A 14,578-nucleotide genomic window follows, 5' to 3' on the forward strand; every position below is an offset into this window, starting at 1 on the left:
TTGCAAAATGTAGTTTTAAGAGATACTTTGCTGCTGATTTCAAGGCTTCTTGCCAAATGCCAGCCTAGAAAAATATCCCTTAAAAAGGAGTTTGATAACAGCAAGAGCTGATAGCAGCTGCCCGTTCCAGTTCTGTGCACCCCAATGTCAAAATGTTGCTTTCTTAAAATTATATCTAGCTTTATTTTATTTTATTTTTTCCTTCTGTAATGGATTTGAAACATTTTCTAATTAGGCAAAGGGACTGACAGTAATACAATTCCAAACTGTCTTTAAAATGCCTAATCCTTGTGTCCTAAAAAGAGTGTAGATGAAATAACTGAAAATTAATTTCATTTCATCGTAATTGCTGGGGCTTTGAAATAATAATTTGAGTTTTGATTTCTTTCAAACATGCTGAAATATCAGGCGTGCATTTATTCACCTCTCCTTTTTATATCATTGTTAACAATACTAGACATAGTTTTATGTCACATAATTTTCTATTCAGTTTGTTGTCTGGTTTTAAAGAGACAAGTTGTTTTTCTTTTTACTCTTCTTTGGAGAGGCTCTCTTATTTTAAAACCTGTTTGAAGTCGTCTTGAAATATAAAAATAGAACATCTGTGACAGATCTGGTTTGAACACACTTCACATTTCGGGATCCAAGGAGATCTGGTGGGCTGTGGTATTCGCTTGTTAATTTCTTGATGAATGGGTAGAAAGGCCATGAAGTGCACTCAGTACAGCACGTCCTCCGAAGACAGATGATCTCAAATAAATTCTATTCCCAATCACTTTTTGATTTGTTAGGTGTTAAACCATTTCTTTGTAAGGACAGTGTTTACAAGGCTTGTAATGAGACAGCCCTGTGAGACCTTACTCTTCTTGCTGTAATTTTGATAAATGGAACTCTAATTCATAAAGGATATAGTGATTGAAGGGCAACTCTGGGTCTCGTGCACTTTCATTTAGATAAATGTTTGGTACAGTACAGCAAAACTGAGGTGCACTCAACAAAGTGATAAATTTTAAAAACAGCCAAACCAGAACGTTTTTTCCATCAGGACAAAGAAGTGTCATTTACAATATTTCTTTTAGATAAATGTATGTTTAATATTATAAACCAGAATGGATTTTAGAACCATTTGTCTTATTGCTAACCTCCAAATTTGCCAAACTAATTTAATGCCTTCTCCTCTACCACGTTTCTTACATGGGTGAATGGCAATATTTCTGTAATCTGGTAACTGGAACCATCATCACAAGGGATTTAAAATACAGCACATGTTAAAAAAATTTTAAAAACCAAACAAATAAATGGAAAAAAAAACCAAAAAAAACCCTAAAGTTTTAACATAATATTGAAAACTTTTCCACCCTTTTTTTTCCTTGTTTTGATTTTAAATTGAGTCAATAATTACAGTCAGTTGTACTAAGCAGTAACCTATGCAAGTGAGGTAGTGATCACAGGCTAATCACTAAACAGTGATTTAGTATATATCAGCATCATTATTTTCTTTATCACTATTGGTATCAGGATGGTTCTAATGGAGAGAGCACTGAATACAAAGATTAGAGTTGCTTTCCTTAATTTTGGGCTTGGTGAAACAAAAAAAGGGGGGGGCTTTGTTAACTTGTTTGTCTTTACCTGCTCTGTAGTTTCAGAAATAGCAATGTCAAAAATGAGGTTGTCTCAGGTTGTGGTGGATTCCAACATCAAGTGGCGTGCAAACTAAATAAATCTTATTTATATGGTGGAGCTCTCCTGTGCACAAACTGATGAAAAGACTCGTACAAGAGTAGGAAATAACATCATAACACCTTCCCCACTGTTTGCAATAACAAACCTGCCTGACACATCAGTTCCATTCCATGCATCTAACTTCACTAACCTATCCACTTACTAGTAGGACAACTAAGTTGAGTCTTATATTGGGCTTTACCTCATGATTTTACATCTGCCATAATAATGAAGCTCAGGCATTGTGGAAGACAAACAAAATCCACACATGCCTGGTTTTGCTCAGACTCCACTCATTGTTCTGTAGTTTAGTAGTAAGTAAATCTTCAAAGAAGAGATTTAGGGTTGGGTGTTGTTTCTTGGTCGGCTGAACTGGTGGTGCCCATATCTTGTATAGTCCAAGATGAAGACAAGGGTTTCTGCATCTGGGAAAGAAAGAAAAGAAAAAAAGAGAAAAAAGAAAGAAAAAATCATCCCAAACAACAAAACAAATAGCTTTCTCTACTAAGGCTACTATGAGTCTATAGCTCTGAAAAAAAAACCCTAATGACCTCTCCCCATCTAAGAAAGAAACACTGTGCAGATGTCCTAACAGTACATGAAGCTATTTATGATATGAAAGCTACTATGAATTGACCACACTATGATTCATTTGACCACACTATGATTCATTTATTGCATCATGCAATAAACCATGGCGAGCACTAGTAGGACCTTCCCACTGTAAGATGGTGTATCTCCTGCTGTGAGGAACTGTCAGTCTGGATAGAAGAGTCAGTTGTAGGAAAGAAGAACGGGTAAGACATTCCTATGAAGTCCTTTGAGGTAATTGTCACAACATTATTATTGTGCTCCTTAAAAACACACACAGACACGTACCAAGGTTCTCTCACAATGCTTGTCCTTTTTCAGTAGTTGGTGAATGCTTGTGCAGCCCCTCTTGTTGCTACTCTACATGGAGGTAACCCATCTCCTGCTTCACCATCCTATCCCTTGGATCTCAAAGGTGACAGATTCCCAAATTCCCCAAAGCAATTCCTTCATTTAGAATAGGTGGTTTGTCCTCTCAGAGGTTAGTCACTCAGTTAGGACACCAGGAATGCAAGAGAAACTCCTGCTGAATTTCTTGAAGGTAGAAAACTAATGGAACAATGTTAAACGTAAAGCAGAGGGGTTATTAAAAGCAGAAGAGTCTTTGCAAAACAGCTTGTAATTTACTTGAGATACATTCTGAAAGGCAGAATAAGGCTGAATATTTTGTAATGTCCCTTCCCTTTTTCCCTAGAGGTTTATACTGTATATTTTACTACTTGACTGGACTTGGTTTGTATTTAAAATATTATTCAGCTGAATTCACAGCATTTGTACCTTTTGTTTTTTTTCAGGCACCGAAGAGGATGTAGTGAAGTCCAAGAAAACTTTCCGGAGTCAAGCTGTGGTAAATCAGAATGCAGAAACAGAGCTCATGCTGGAAGGAGATGATGATGCTGTTAGTCTGCTCCAAGAGAAAGAGATTGACAACCTTGCAGGTAATTAGATTTTTTGTTGCACCTAAAATATGAATCAAAAGGCTCTTTTAAACATGTTAGCCCTTAACCTTGGTGGTTAGTGCCTTAATATTGACAGCTAAATATACCATTCCAGTACAGACTCTTTGTGTTCTGGATTTAGTATGATGTCCTGCTTCCATGGACAAGGGAAACTGATGTTACAAAGCGTGTGCCTCTTGCACAGTGTTTCAACAGGCGTGAGAAACAGCAATACCTCAAGTGCTTTCATTGCTCCCTGAAAACCATTGTGGGAAGGGCTCTTTTTTAGGGTTAAAATGGAAGTGTGGGCTAATTACAGGCTTTGGGGGGTTGTGAGTCAGAGTGTGGTTGTGCGTGTTCATGACTTGTTCCCGAGAGCCACTCGGCTCGTGGAGAGACTCCTGCACTCCTGCTGGCACCCCCTTCTCTCCCTGATGGAGTTAAGGGGCATCTACAGTATCTCAATCCATCTGTCACAGTGCAGGAAAAAGTTGCCTGTTGTAAACAGGATCTGAGAAGGAATGAGACTGTAACCAAGCTATGAATTCCATTAGTTAGCAGAAGAGCTGGGAAGGAATCTTCTGTAACCATGTACATGAGAGATCCCTTCTGGTCCTTTCTCCCTGTGTGAAAGTAGGCAGTAAGATCTTCCAGCAGGTTCTCTTCCAGTTCTCTCTGCAGTTCTACCTTTCCTGGGTACGTAGTCTGGAAAGAAAGTCATGTTGAAAGTTCAAGATAAAAATATGAGAACTATGACATGCAGAGTGATTTATATATTTTTTTAAATAGCTTTATTAAATTACTCCAGCAAGGCAAAGTTTTGTTATATCTCAGAGGGTTTTTTCCTGCATAATTGAATTTCTAAAACAGCTACCTTTGCTCCTGCACTTTTTTCTGATGATGAAGTAGAAATCTGTAGCAAAGATAAGATCATAAAAACCAAAGGAAACAAAGAAAAAAAAATGCCTGCATGACAATCTCATACTTTGAAACCAGAGCAGAGCAGAGAGAAGTAAATGCTTTTATCTGGAGTCAACCTTCAGTCTATGATTATCACAGTTTGTATGTCAATCTGCTTGATTCCTCAGTCTGCAGCTAACCATTGCTGAAATGCCTTTGTCTGAAGTAAAGGAAATAGGAGTACAAGCAGGACTGTTATTGGGATAAGTTCTTGTATCTAAGAACAGTGCTCCCAACTGTGTTCAGTTGCTGTAGTTCAGAGACTGCAATATGCAATTGCATTGAAATACTGATTTGAACTGGACCTGAGGAATTCTGGCCCAGCCTGGCAAATCTCAGGGTCAGCTATGGTGGTTTTATATGTGCCAATATTGCATTTTGTTCAAACACACTGATACCACACAGTCCTGATAGCTGCATCCCTCTGCAGAGACCTGGCATTTTTGGAGGTCCTTAAGTATTTATATGCACTTAACACACCCTTTTAGTACAGATCACTGCATACATTACATCCCCTGCTCCTTCAGGACGTGGTATAGTAATTCTAGTCCTTTCCTCTTCCAGTTTGTGGAAACTGGGAGATTTTTGTCAGCATTAGAAGAAGAGAAATTGTAGAAGCTTTAATTTCTGACTGGATGCCTGTCCTAACAGTGCCAGGAATTAGCCTTTGTGTTCCCTCTCAACACTGGTGGGGCAAGCAAGGCGCCTCCAAGTGTGGTGTGGTGATGGGGTAATGGTGCTGTATGTGTACCAACTGCTGTGAACTTCACAGAATGAACCCACATTCCACTACCCCAGCATCTCCTACTCAACCCTTGCTCGTTTTTGGAGCTTAATTGATTTGGAGAGTTAATGGTCGTGCATCTTCATCATCTGTGTCTTCTGTAAATCCTACCAGCCAGGGAAAAAGCCCTGAGCCCCCTCCACACCCTCTGTTTTGTTGCATCATTGTGCATGACTTTGCATATGATGATGCCTCTGCTTTCCACAGCTTTCAGTTCTTACAATGTGAGTCTCAAGTTTTAAGCTCAGCAGCTGAAATGAAGAAAAGCAGAAGGCAAAGGGGTGTGTACCAAAGGAGGTTACAAAGACTGATGGCTCTGAAGAACAGGTCCAAATAAACTGCCTGCTCTTGTCTAATCCTAAGGAGTTGTGTCGATTCACTCTATGGGATATGGAAACATTTGAGATGTATCAGGTGATGGTACATCCCAGAATTGTTTATATCTAGTTACTCTTCAGAGTGGAATGACACATAGGAATTTCTATATTCAGATGTGCCTCCAATTTAACTCTAAAGCTTAAATCAATTTAAATCTGGTTTACAGCGATTTGGTTTGTCTCAGTAAGGGACAGGAATTAAACAAAATCATTATAAACCAGGTTTAAATTGATTTAAGATTGTCCATGTTTAACTAAAACAATTTAACATTGTTTATTCCACAAAACTAAGGCACCTTTTAGAGAGATGAGACCTTAAGTTTTAGAAACCGTTCAACTAAGAGAACAGAAATATTACAATATTTTGATTTGTGAACTTAAAACTAAAAGAAAAAAAGGAATAAAAACAAAAAAAAAGGAAAGTCTGAACCAGATTGAGACTGCTTGTAGAAAGTTATCTGTAAATACCTTTTGTTCCAGAGACTCTCTGTAGTTTTACATCAACCATTTGGCACAAATCAATGTGAAGTTCACTGTGATAAATTACATATGGGACGGAGAATTTTTAAATAATTATAGTCTGAATATTTTGATTATATAATCTCAGGATTCCATATGTTGCAGAGGCAGTTGGTCAGGTTTCGTTCTATTAAGTAGCGTTTTAATAAAATATAAAAATCAGATTCCATGTTCTTACAGTCTTAGAATTATGAGCTCTAAGTTTGCATCAAGATTTTTAACTAAAGCAGTATTTTAACTGTCTTGCAGCATGAGTTATCAACAGATGTTGTGCTTGTTTTAGCATTTGCCTATTAAAATATTTTACATTTTTCTGTTTCAGTTTTAGCTCCTTTTCTTCCCAGACTGTTCACTTCAAGAGGCAAGTCACATCTCTGTTAGAACTAATGATTGAGATAGCCCACTTAATTTTAACAGTTTTCTAATATATTGTGAATCTGTGACTGATACAATCAAATCCACTGTAGTGAGTTGATATTACTAACTCTTCCCCTTTTCCTTTTTGATTTTCTAATGCTGGAGTAGGGATCTTGAGTACTTACCTTTTCTCTTAAGAGCCTGAGAATGCAACTTTCCTGCCTGTTCCTCCTCTGTGTAGTGGGTAATTTTTTGAAAATGAAAACTATGTGAATGTATTCTAATATTGTAAACTGGCATTCTCAGAGGGGAATCTGTTTTAATGGATAATTAATATTCTTTCCTCAAACTTTCTTTTAAAGCACTGATCTTGCACTAGAATAGATATTTTTTAAAGAAAAAAAATGTTGAACTGCAGGTTTTATTAATGTTATATTTTAGAAATGCATTCTCCTTCCTTTGTTGTGCAGTTGCTGGGAATTGTTCTTGCTCATCTGAGAGCAGAATTCAGCCTTAATGACAGTTTTGAAAGATACACATTCTGTAACTGGACCACATTTCATCTATTTTGTCATATGGCTAGTGGCTACAGCAAGTAGACCCCAGCTAAGCAAATTATCCCTGACAAAGTCTTTTACTACTCTCTAAAGGGTAGTTTCTAGAAAGAGAAAAAGGAAATAACGATAGGAGGATATGAGGCTTGGGTTATTTCTGGAAGACAAAAGGCTTTGGCAAGCATCTGTCTAGTTACTTGCATGGGCTCAATCAACTCAGAATCTGACTTCCTCATAAGCCATGGTGATTTACAGCCCCACAATAGTCTTGCAAGAATAAATACATATTATTCCCTCCATTGTACGAGGAGATTGAGCAGCTCATCCAAATAAACCCAAGGAAAACACCTACCTGGTTTTAATGCACCTTAGTCTTAATGTACCTACAGAACCTCCCCTTCTTCCTGGACAGCTGTCTCTATGTGGAATGAAACCTCCCACGATGCAAACGTTCCAGGAAGGTTTGAGTTAGATGCAGCAGCTCAGCACTGCCCTAACTTTTAGCAACTCTGAACTTCAGTGTAGAAATCTTTCTAGAAAGCAGCATTAATACTGCTAAACAGGAGCTGATCTTCCTTCCAAGCCCACATGGGTAACCAGTCCACGTTGGCTTGAGGACTGATGTGGCAAGCCCTCTCTCCAGACTTCTTGGTAGTGTGCTTAGCGTGCTGACTTACTGCCCTATGCTAAGGAGCACGCTGGGTCATCAGGATTTGACAGCTTGTATTATTATTAATGAGCTAGAAGACCTTTCACTTCCAGGTCATCTGTTTGAAGTCCAGACAAGACCGGTGGTAACCAAACATTATCAACATCTGTTTTGTGGCCTATGCAAAATAAGCCTTTTGTCTCGTGTCTGAGACAAGCCAACAGAAATCATCACCATTTGGAGCTATTTCCAATTGGAAGAAAAAAAAAAAAAACTTAAAAATTGATGCTGTCATTAGAGGAAACTGGAAAACTGCCAAAAGTTCTGCTACGTAGAGTTACAGATAAAATGGTGTGGCAATGCCTTAAAAAAAAAGAAAAAAAAAGTAAATCCTTTAGCCCTTAGGGAAATTTTCTATTCCAGGTTCTAAACAAAGGACTCATTTACATTTCTGAAATTATTTTCAAGTCTTCCATACAGCCAGATGTAGTAATAAATGCACTAACACGCTGAGAAACTGCATCTAGAGCCACAAAAAGCTCCCAAAATAAGTATTTGGGATTGGAAAACTTAAATACGAATGACTTACCTTTATAAAATATACATCTCATATTTATACATGTAAATATTTAGTTACAGGACCATTTCTTAGGGTGAAAACCTGATACTGAATTTTCTTTGCAGTAGTTGAGCAATTTAGACAGTCTCTGGTAAGCAAAGTTGTTTGCAACTTCTTCTTATGTATTCTTAAGGAGTAATGGAGGGGCTCATTTTCTTGGTTTTTACTTCTGTTGCCATCTCTGAAATGATTTTAAGGTATGTAGAACCATCTCCATTCTTATTATTGATGGAGTTAGACAAACAGTAGACATTCTTAATTAAAGAATGCTAACTTGGGCCTCTACTGAGAAGGCAGATTTTCAAATCATTAGATTTTACAGGGGGAAAAATAATAGATAAATGTGTAGTATGGGCCATCCAGAGAAAGTTTTGTTACAACATCCACTGTCTGAGTAATGGGTTGAAAGAAAAGACCAAATAGCACATTATACTGCCTCCAGCAGTGACCACAGTCTAATCAGGAGGTTTTGGAGAAGAATCATCTTCATCCCTCCAAACTTCTGCAGAACAAAGCATGACAGTGGTTCTGAGACTGACTTTATCTTCTCTCTCCAACTGTTCTCCTCCCTCTCCTGTGTGTCTTCTCCTGCAAGGCTGGGAACGCTCTGCCACCTCTCACATGCTCTCCTACTATGGCAGTTGCCATGTGAAGGCAACAGGCCAAAAAGCAGCAACCACAGGAGAAGCCCAGGAAGGGCTGTAACAAGTATGCTTCCTAATAATTGCCCCTCAGTCTCCAACACTTGCACCTCTGAGGCTTGCAGAATCAGAGGTAGCAGCTGTTCTCTTTCTTGTTTTTCCCCCATTCTCACTCTCTGTCTTGCAGTCTCTCTTACTCTCTTGATCTCTGCCTGGAGGTGGTGAAGGTACCTTAAGTTTTTCCATGAATTACATTTTTCTCTTTAAGAAAACATGTATCTGGCTGGAGAGCTGTCAGGCAGAGAAGGACCTGGGATGTTGGGTGACTGCAGGCTGAATATGAGCCAGCAGTGTGCCCAGGCAGCCAAGAAGGCCAATGGCATCTTGGCTTGTATCAAAAACAGTGTGGCCAGTAGGTCTAGGGAGGGAATTGTGCCCCTGGACTGGGCATTGGTGGGGCCACACCTCGAGTGCTGTGTCCAGTTCTGGGCTCCTCACCATCAGAAGGACATTGAGATCCTGGAGCGAGTGCAGAGAAGGGCAACCAGGCTGGGGAAGGGGCTGGAGGGCAAATCCTCTGAGGAGCAGCTGAGGGAGCTGGGGCTGTTTAGCTTGGAGAAGAGGAGGCTGAGGGGAGACCTTCTCCCCACCTACAACTACCTGAAGGGAGGTTGTAGAGAGGTGGGCGATGGTCTCTTCAGCCAGGGGACAGGAGATGGGACAAGGGGCAATGGCATGAAGCTGTGCCAGGGCAGGGACAGATTGGACATTAGAAACAAATGTTTTCCTGACAGAGTTGTCAGGGCTGGAACAGGCTGCCCAGGGAGGGGGTTGAGTCACCTTCCCTGGATGTGTTCAGAAAAAGGGTAGATGAGGTACTTAAGGATCTGGTTTAGCTTAGGATGGGAATGGTTGGACTTGATGATCTTCCAAGGTCTTTTCCAACCTTGTGATTCTGTGTAGGTCTGTGCACACACAGATCCATCAGTTACATAACAATTATCAACGTTTTGTTTAAAAGTGCCAAAAAAAGTCTTACTGTTTTTCCCAGTTTTTTCAGGCTTCTTAGTGGAAACTATTCACTGGATTCTGCCTGTGGCAGGGGAGTTGGAGCTCTATGATCCTTGGGGTCCCTTCCAACCCAGACCATTCTATGATTCTATGATCCACTCCTGAGTAGTTTTCTCCCATAAACTCCATTTTTGTTGCAAATTAACATTCAAGATAGGAATGTCATGGCAGGGGGTGGGTTGCTTGTTTGGGGAAGGGGTAGGAATGTGGAAGAAGAGTGATTCTTTTTCCCTTTTTATGGTAGACGTGGAACCATGCAAGCCTTGTACTTCCAAACATGGAAACCTAATTCAGCCAGATTTACATAGTTTCTGCTTATTATATATTCAGATTTTGATTCTCAAGTCATGTATAAAAAAGAAAAAAACCCATATTTGTATGAGTTTAATTTAGAGTATAGATTCAGGCACAAACTGAAAACGGTTTCGATATGTAGTTGGCTTTCACACTGAAAACAAACCAAAAAACCCCACACAGTTTCTGTAACATACTATTTTTAGACATTTCAGTGTTTATTCTAATCATTTTTCCACGTTACTATCCAAAATAGCTTCATGTTTTATAAGGTGGTCGTCAGTCATGTATCATAGTGCTCCTAAGCAGAGCTTTGAAGAGCTCTTCTCTGTACCTTGTCACACCCCATTCTAAGTTTGAGCATCTTCAGCTTTTCAAACGGCACCTTTGTTGTTTTGTATTTAGGAGAGGCCCTGGGAGCCTCAGATGCTCTGGCTGTCCACTCATACCAGTCCACTTAAGTTCCTTTATCATTCCCACAACTTGCAAACCTCTTTCTTTTCCTATTTGAAACTTCTAAAGCTGCAGAATCGGGCTAGAAGGGAGCCTGTGGGTGCACACTTGCCTAGTACACAGTCCTGCAACTGTCCTGAAGTACTGGTACTCCTTAGCTGACCAAAGGTCAAGCTGATGAGCTGCCTGAGAGGAGGAGAGTGCAGAAAGGCAAGTCTAGACACAAGGAGCCATACTCCAGTTCTGCACCTTATTTCATCTTCACCATGCAATTGATTTCCATATGAAGAGCCCTGTTGTCCAAAATCTACGACCCTACAGAGACAGGCTTACGTAGACTATGTATCCAGAATTTTCACTGACCTATGGACAGGCTTTTTTGTGCTTTCTTTGTTATTTTTACATTTATGTTATAGAAGCAAACTAAAAAAGCAGTCAAGAAGATGGTTTGGTTAGTCTTGGTTTCACTGGCTTTGATTGAGTGAGAGGCAACCCCAGCCAATGTGTTTGGATGGGTGATCACTGGCAGCCTGTTACGTGAGTGCTGTTAAGTTTGGCTTTTTGAAGGAGCAAGGGTTACCTAAGCACCTTCTGACAGGCTCTATCTGTGTAACTTCTGAACCTGGAAGCCACTTTGAACAAACTTGAACTCAGGAGAAGGGATTTCAGGAGCAATCAAGTTCCTGCAGTGGGATCAGGTTGTTAAGGAAGGAGGTCTCCATGCAGAGCCTGCCACATCACTTCTCCATTCATTAGGTACCAGAGAGTCTTTGGGGAGGTCTCCAGAAGGTCCCTAGCAGTGGGAAAGCAAAACATGCAATCAACCAGTACACATGGTTGCACTTGAAAGCATTTTTTGTCCATCCTGGCATTGTTTAGAGATACTTGTATTCTCAGGAAATTTTTAAGTTAACAGCTATTGAATCTTAGAGAATTCTTCCATATATAACTTGCAAGCCATGTGCTAATTCAACAATTCATTCCTGTTCACATTCACATAGAGGAGTAGATAGCCAGTGAAGTGAACTGGAAAGTATCACAAGCTATCTGAACGTAACACATCCCTTCACTACAGTCTCTAGCATCAGGCTGAACAGTTTATCCTGAAGAGCTTTTCCAGAATGGAAACCAGAAGAAATGAAAGCTGAGGGCTTACATCTTTCATTTCATTTCTAATCAATGGGGCTCTATTGGCATGACAAGATACACAAGCTGGACTGTGTAAGATACCTGTCAAGTCTGGTTTACTCAGGCTCGCAACTGGGATTTGATCCCTCATGTTCCTGACTCATTACAACGAGCTCCTGTTTCAGAGGTGTACTGGTACAGCAGGATGCTTTCTCTGCTTTCTCCTTTCTTCTTCCAACATTAAATATGCTTTTTAAGGTGTGGGTTGTTTTCTGTAACCTTTTGATTAAATAGACAGCTGCAGTGTCTCTCAGAGAGAAGAACTGTCAGATAGGTGGGCATGTCCAACATCACTTAAGGTTTCCTAGGTTGAAAAGAAGTACCTTAAATTTTACCTGAAAACGAGGAGGAAGCTAGTGAGGGTCATAGTGCATTGGTGTGGTATACTCACATCTGGATGCACTGCTTAACCATCAATTTCTTGGTTTCTAAACCAGCTTAAATTACTCAGCCCTTCCAAGGTATAGCTTCAGGCAGAGCACACTGTATGAATCTAATTTTGAAGTGGCAAATGTATGAGTGAGGTCCCTATCCCAAACATTTCGGTTTCTGGCCAGCTGGGAATCATTAAGGGGAGTCTTGATTATTATTAATACCTCATCATCTGGCAGGTTGGCACTCAAACCCGTCCTGGAACAATACTAACCCCACGTAAGCTACTCGGAGCTTGAGCACAGTTCAGAGGTTCTCATGTATGCCACAGAGCAAATCAAATTTACCTGCAAAAGGGGGCAAAAGTTGGTTTTCTTGGAGTTGCTTTAGGCTGTTAGACATGCAGCTAATTGTTCCATGAGACCTTCAGTGAGAAGATACTTAATAAGAAGGACTTTGGGACAGTATTGAGCTTGTCTCTGCCTATTCTGCAACCATTCCATTAAGTGGCCACTTTCAATCACACATTTAACAACATAAAGGGATACCTAGGAATATTGTGAAAGATGTTTTCCCTCAGTGGGAAGTAGGATTTCATCTTTTTCATCCCATAGGACCAGGAAGATATGAAATGAGAATAATAATTCACTTGAGGAGGTGTATATGTCGCTTAATTCAAATGTATGGAAAGTATGTTTATGTTGGAGAGAAAATGACTGACTTTACAAAATTGCTTAATTACTTTGAAAAACTTCTTAGAAAATGACTTAAATTACTTTTTTTTTCCTTAAACAACACTATTTTCACAACCCCCTTAAAAAATATGTATTTCTTACTATTTTATTCACAGTTGTAAAAATGTAGGATTATTTCTATTTACATTTTCTTTTTAATCAAGCACATTTGTTTGCTGTTATGGCACCACTTAAGAGAATTGAGTTGCTGTAATTGTTTAGTTATTGTTGTTGAAAAAGACCATTGAAGTTGATCTTTGATGTCAGTAGTAGTGGTACATGCTTTATGGAGGAAAGGGGGGAAAAGTGGGGAAAAATTTGGATATCAGGGCCTATCCACACTGGCAATGACATTTAAACAAACAATAAAAATCAATCCCTCCCTCACAATATGAAACATATGATTGTGCAAGAGTAAAAAGCCAACGAAGTAAGCTTGGATATCTCTGAAAACTGGGGAAAGGAATTGGGGTTGTTAGGCAGTGGGGGAAGAGGAAAAAAAACCAAGATTATAGCCATGTTTACAGTCAGATTCTGGGGTTTGCAATCAAAAAGTTGTGCAAATTATTCTCTTTATTGAAAGTGGTATGTAAAGGGAGCTGTACATACACATTGTTATAAAAACCTTGGCTTGTGTGGAGTTCCTCCCTGTATCTGCTGTAGTGGAGAACAAATTGGGGGCAACCATCCTCATGTAAGTTTAATATATTTACTACAGAAGTCTTTTTAAAGGGTGGTTTGGATCAGATTTATGATGAAAATGGGAAGAAAGAAAAAAAAAAGTCTAAATTCTGTGAATTGTTTGTTTTAGAAGTCTGACATTGTTTACTTCTTATTTCCACGGCAGTGCATACGGTGTATTAATGATGCTAATTGGTTGAGGTATTTTTCTGACTACAGAGCTTTTCCCAAAGGCTTCTGGTGCCTATACCTGTTTCCTTTTTGTACGCTATGTGGTTTACATTGCAAGAAACTTAAGGGGTTTGTGTGTGTGAGTGTGTGTTATGTGTAAATTGTTTCAAGTGTAAAATTTTAGAGTCATTTTAAATGCAATTCAATGAGAGATACACTCGGCTTTAGAGTTAAAGTGATGAGGGAATTTCAGTTGTCTTCTTCCAGGCACTTTGTGACTAATTTTTAATAATTATTTTTAATATTTATTTTTAGATTTCAATGTCATATCAAACTACAAATTGTAGTTTATGCAGACTGTTTTACATAGAAAATGTATTAGTTTCAGCTAATCTGGCTTGTAATTTCCATGTTTAAGCAGTATATAAAAAAATACGTTTTTTCTTTTAAGACAGTGTCAGATAAAAACAATATTCATCACATTTTTTTTTCATAATACTTACCAGTAGATTGTAAACTTAAATTGGTCTGGCTGATCGGATATGTTTTTGAGGTATATGTCCCAGGTAGTATTTTTTCATCTGTAAGTAATCACTAAAATATTATTTTAAAAGTTAATATTTTGAGCCTGCAGCAGGTCAATTCCTTGTTTTCAGAATTCAGTATATAAAAGCATATATATCATAGCCTACTTTGGAGTAATTACACCCCATCATCTTAGCAGGTATATATCTCCAGTGTCATTTTCAAGGCTCATAAACGTAACACATCTTTTGCTCCCGTGCTTTAAAATGACAGTTTATGGAAGTGAAAATGTTTGAAATAACAAGTTCAAAACAGCACTGCTTTGGAGCTTTCCTGAGGAGGAGCAACTTTACTGGCAGAGCTTTAGCAGACAGCGGA

General features: G+C 39.0%; 1 protein-coding gene across 4 annotated transcripts in view; it reads left to right on the forward strand.

Annotated features, from left to right (window-relative positions):
- The window catches only part of NBEA (neurobeachin), a gene marked incomplete at both ends in the record, with an annotated part of 550,746 nt that overhangs the window by 365,278 nt on the left and 170,890 nt on the right, over window positions 1–14,578 (forward strand). For 3 of the 4 annotated variants that reach the window (XM_084277994.1, XM_084277997.1, XM_084277995.1), the window contains one exon: window positions 3,108–3,251. In XM_084277994.1, the coding sequence (XP_084134120.1) occupies window positions 3,108–3,251 (144 nt within the window). Of the gene's footprint in view, window positions 1–3,107; window positions 3,252–6,213; window positions 6,253–14,578 lie in introns of all 4 variants that reach the window. The other variant, XM_084277996.1, reaches the window with a different exon arrangement.

This window comes from Gallinula chloropus (assembly GCF_964237585.1).
Source record: "Gallinula chloropus genome assembly, chromosome: 1".
Classification (NCBI taxonomy): Eukaryota; Metazoa; Chordata; class Aves; order Gruiformes; family Rallidae; genus Gallinula; species Gallinula chloropus.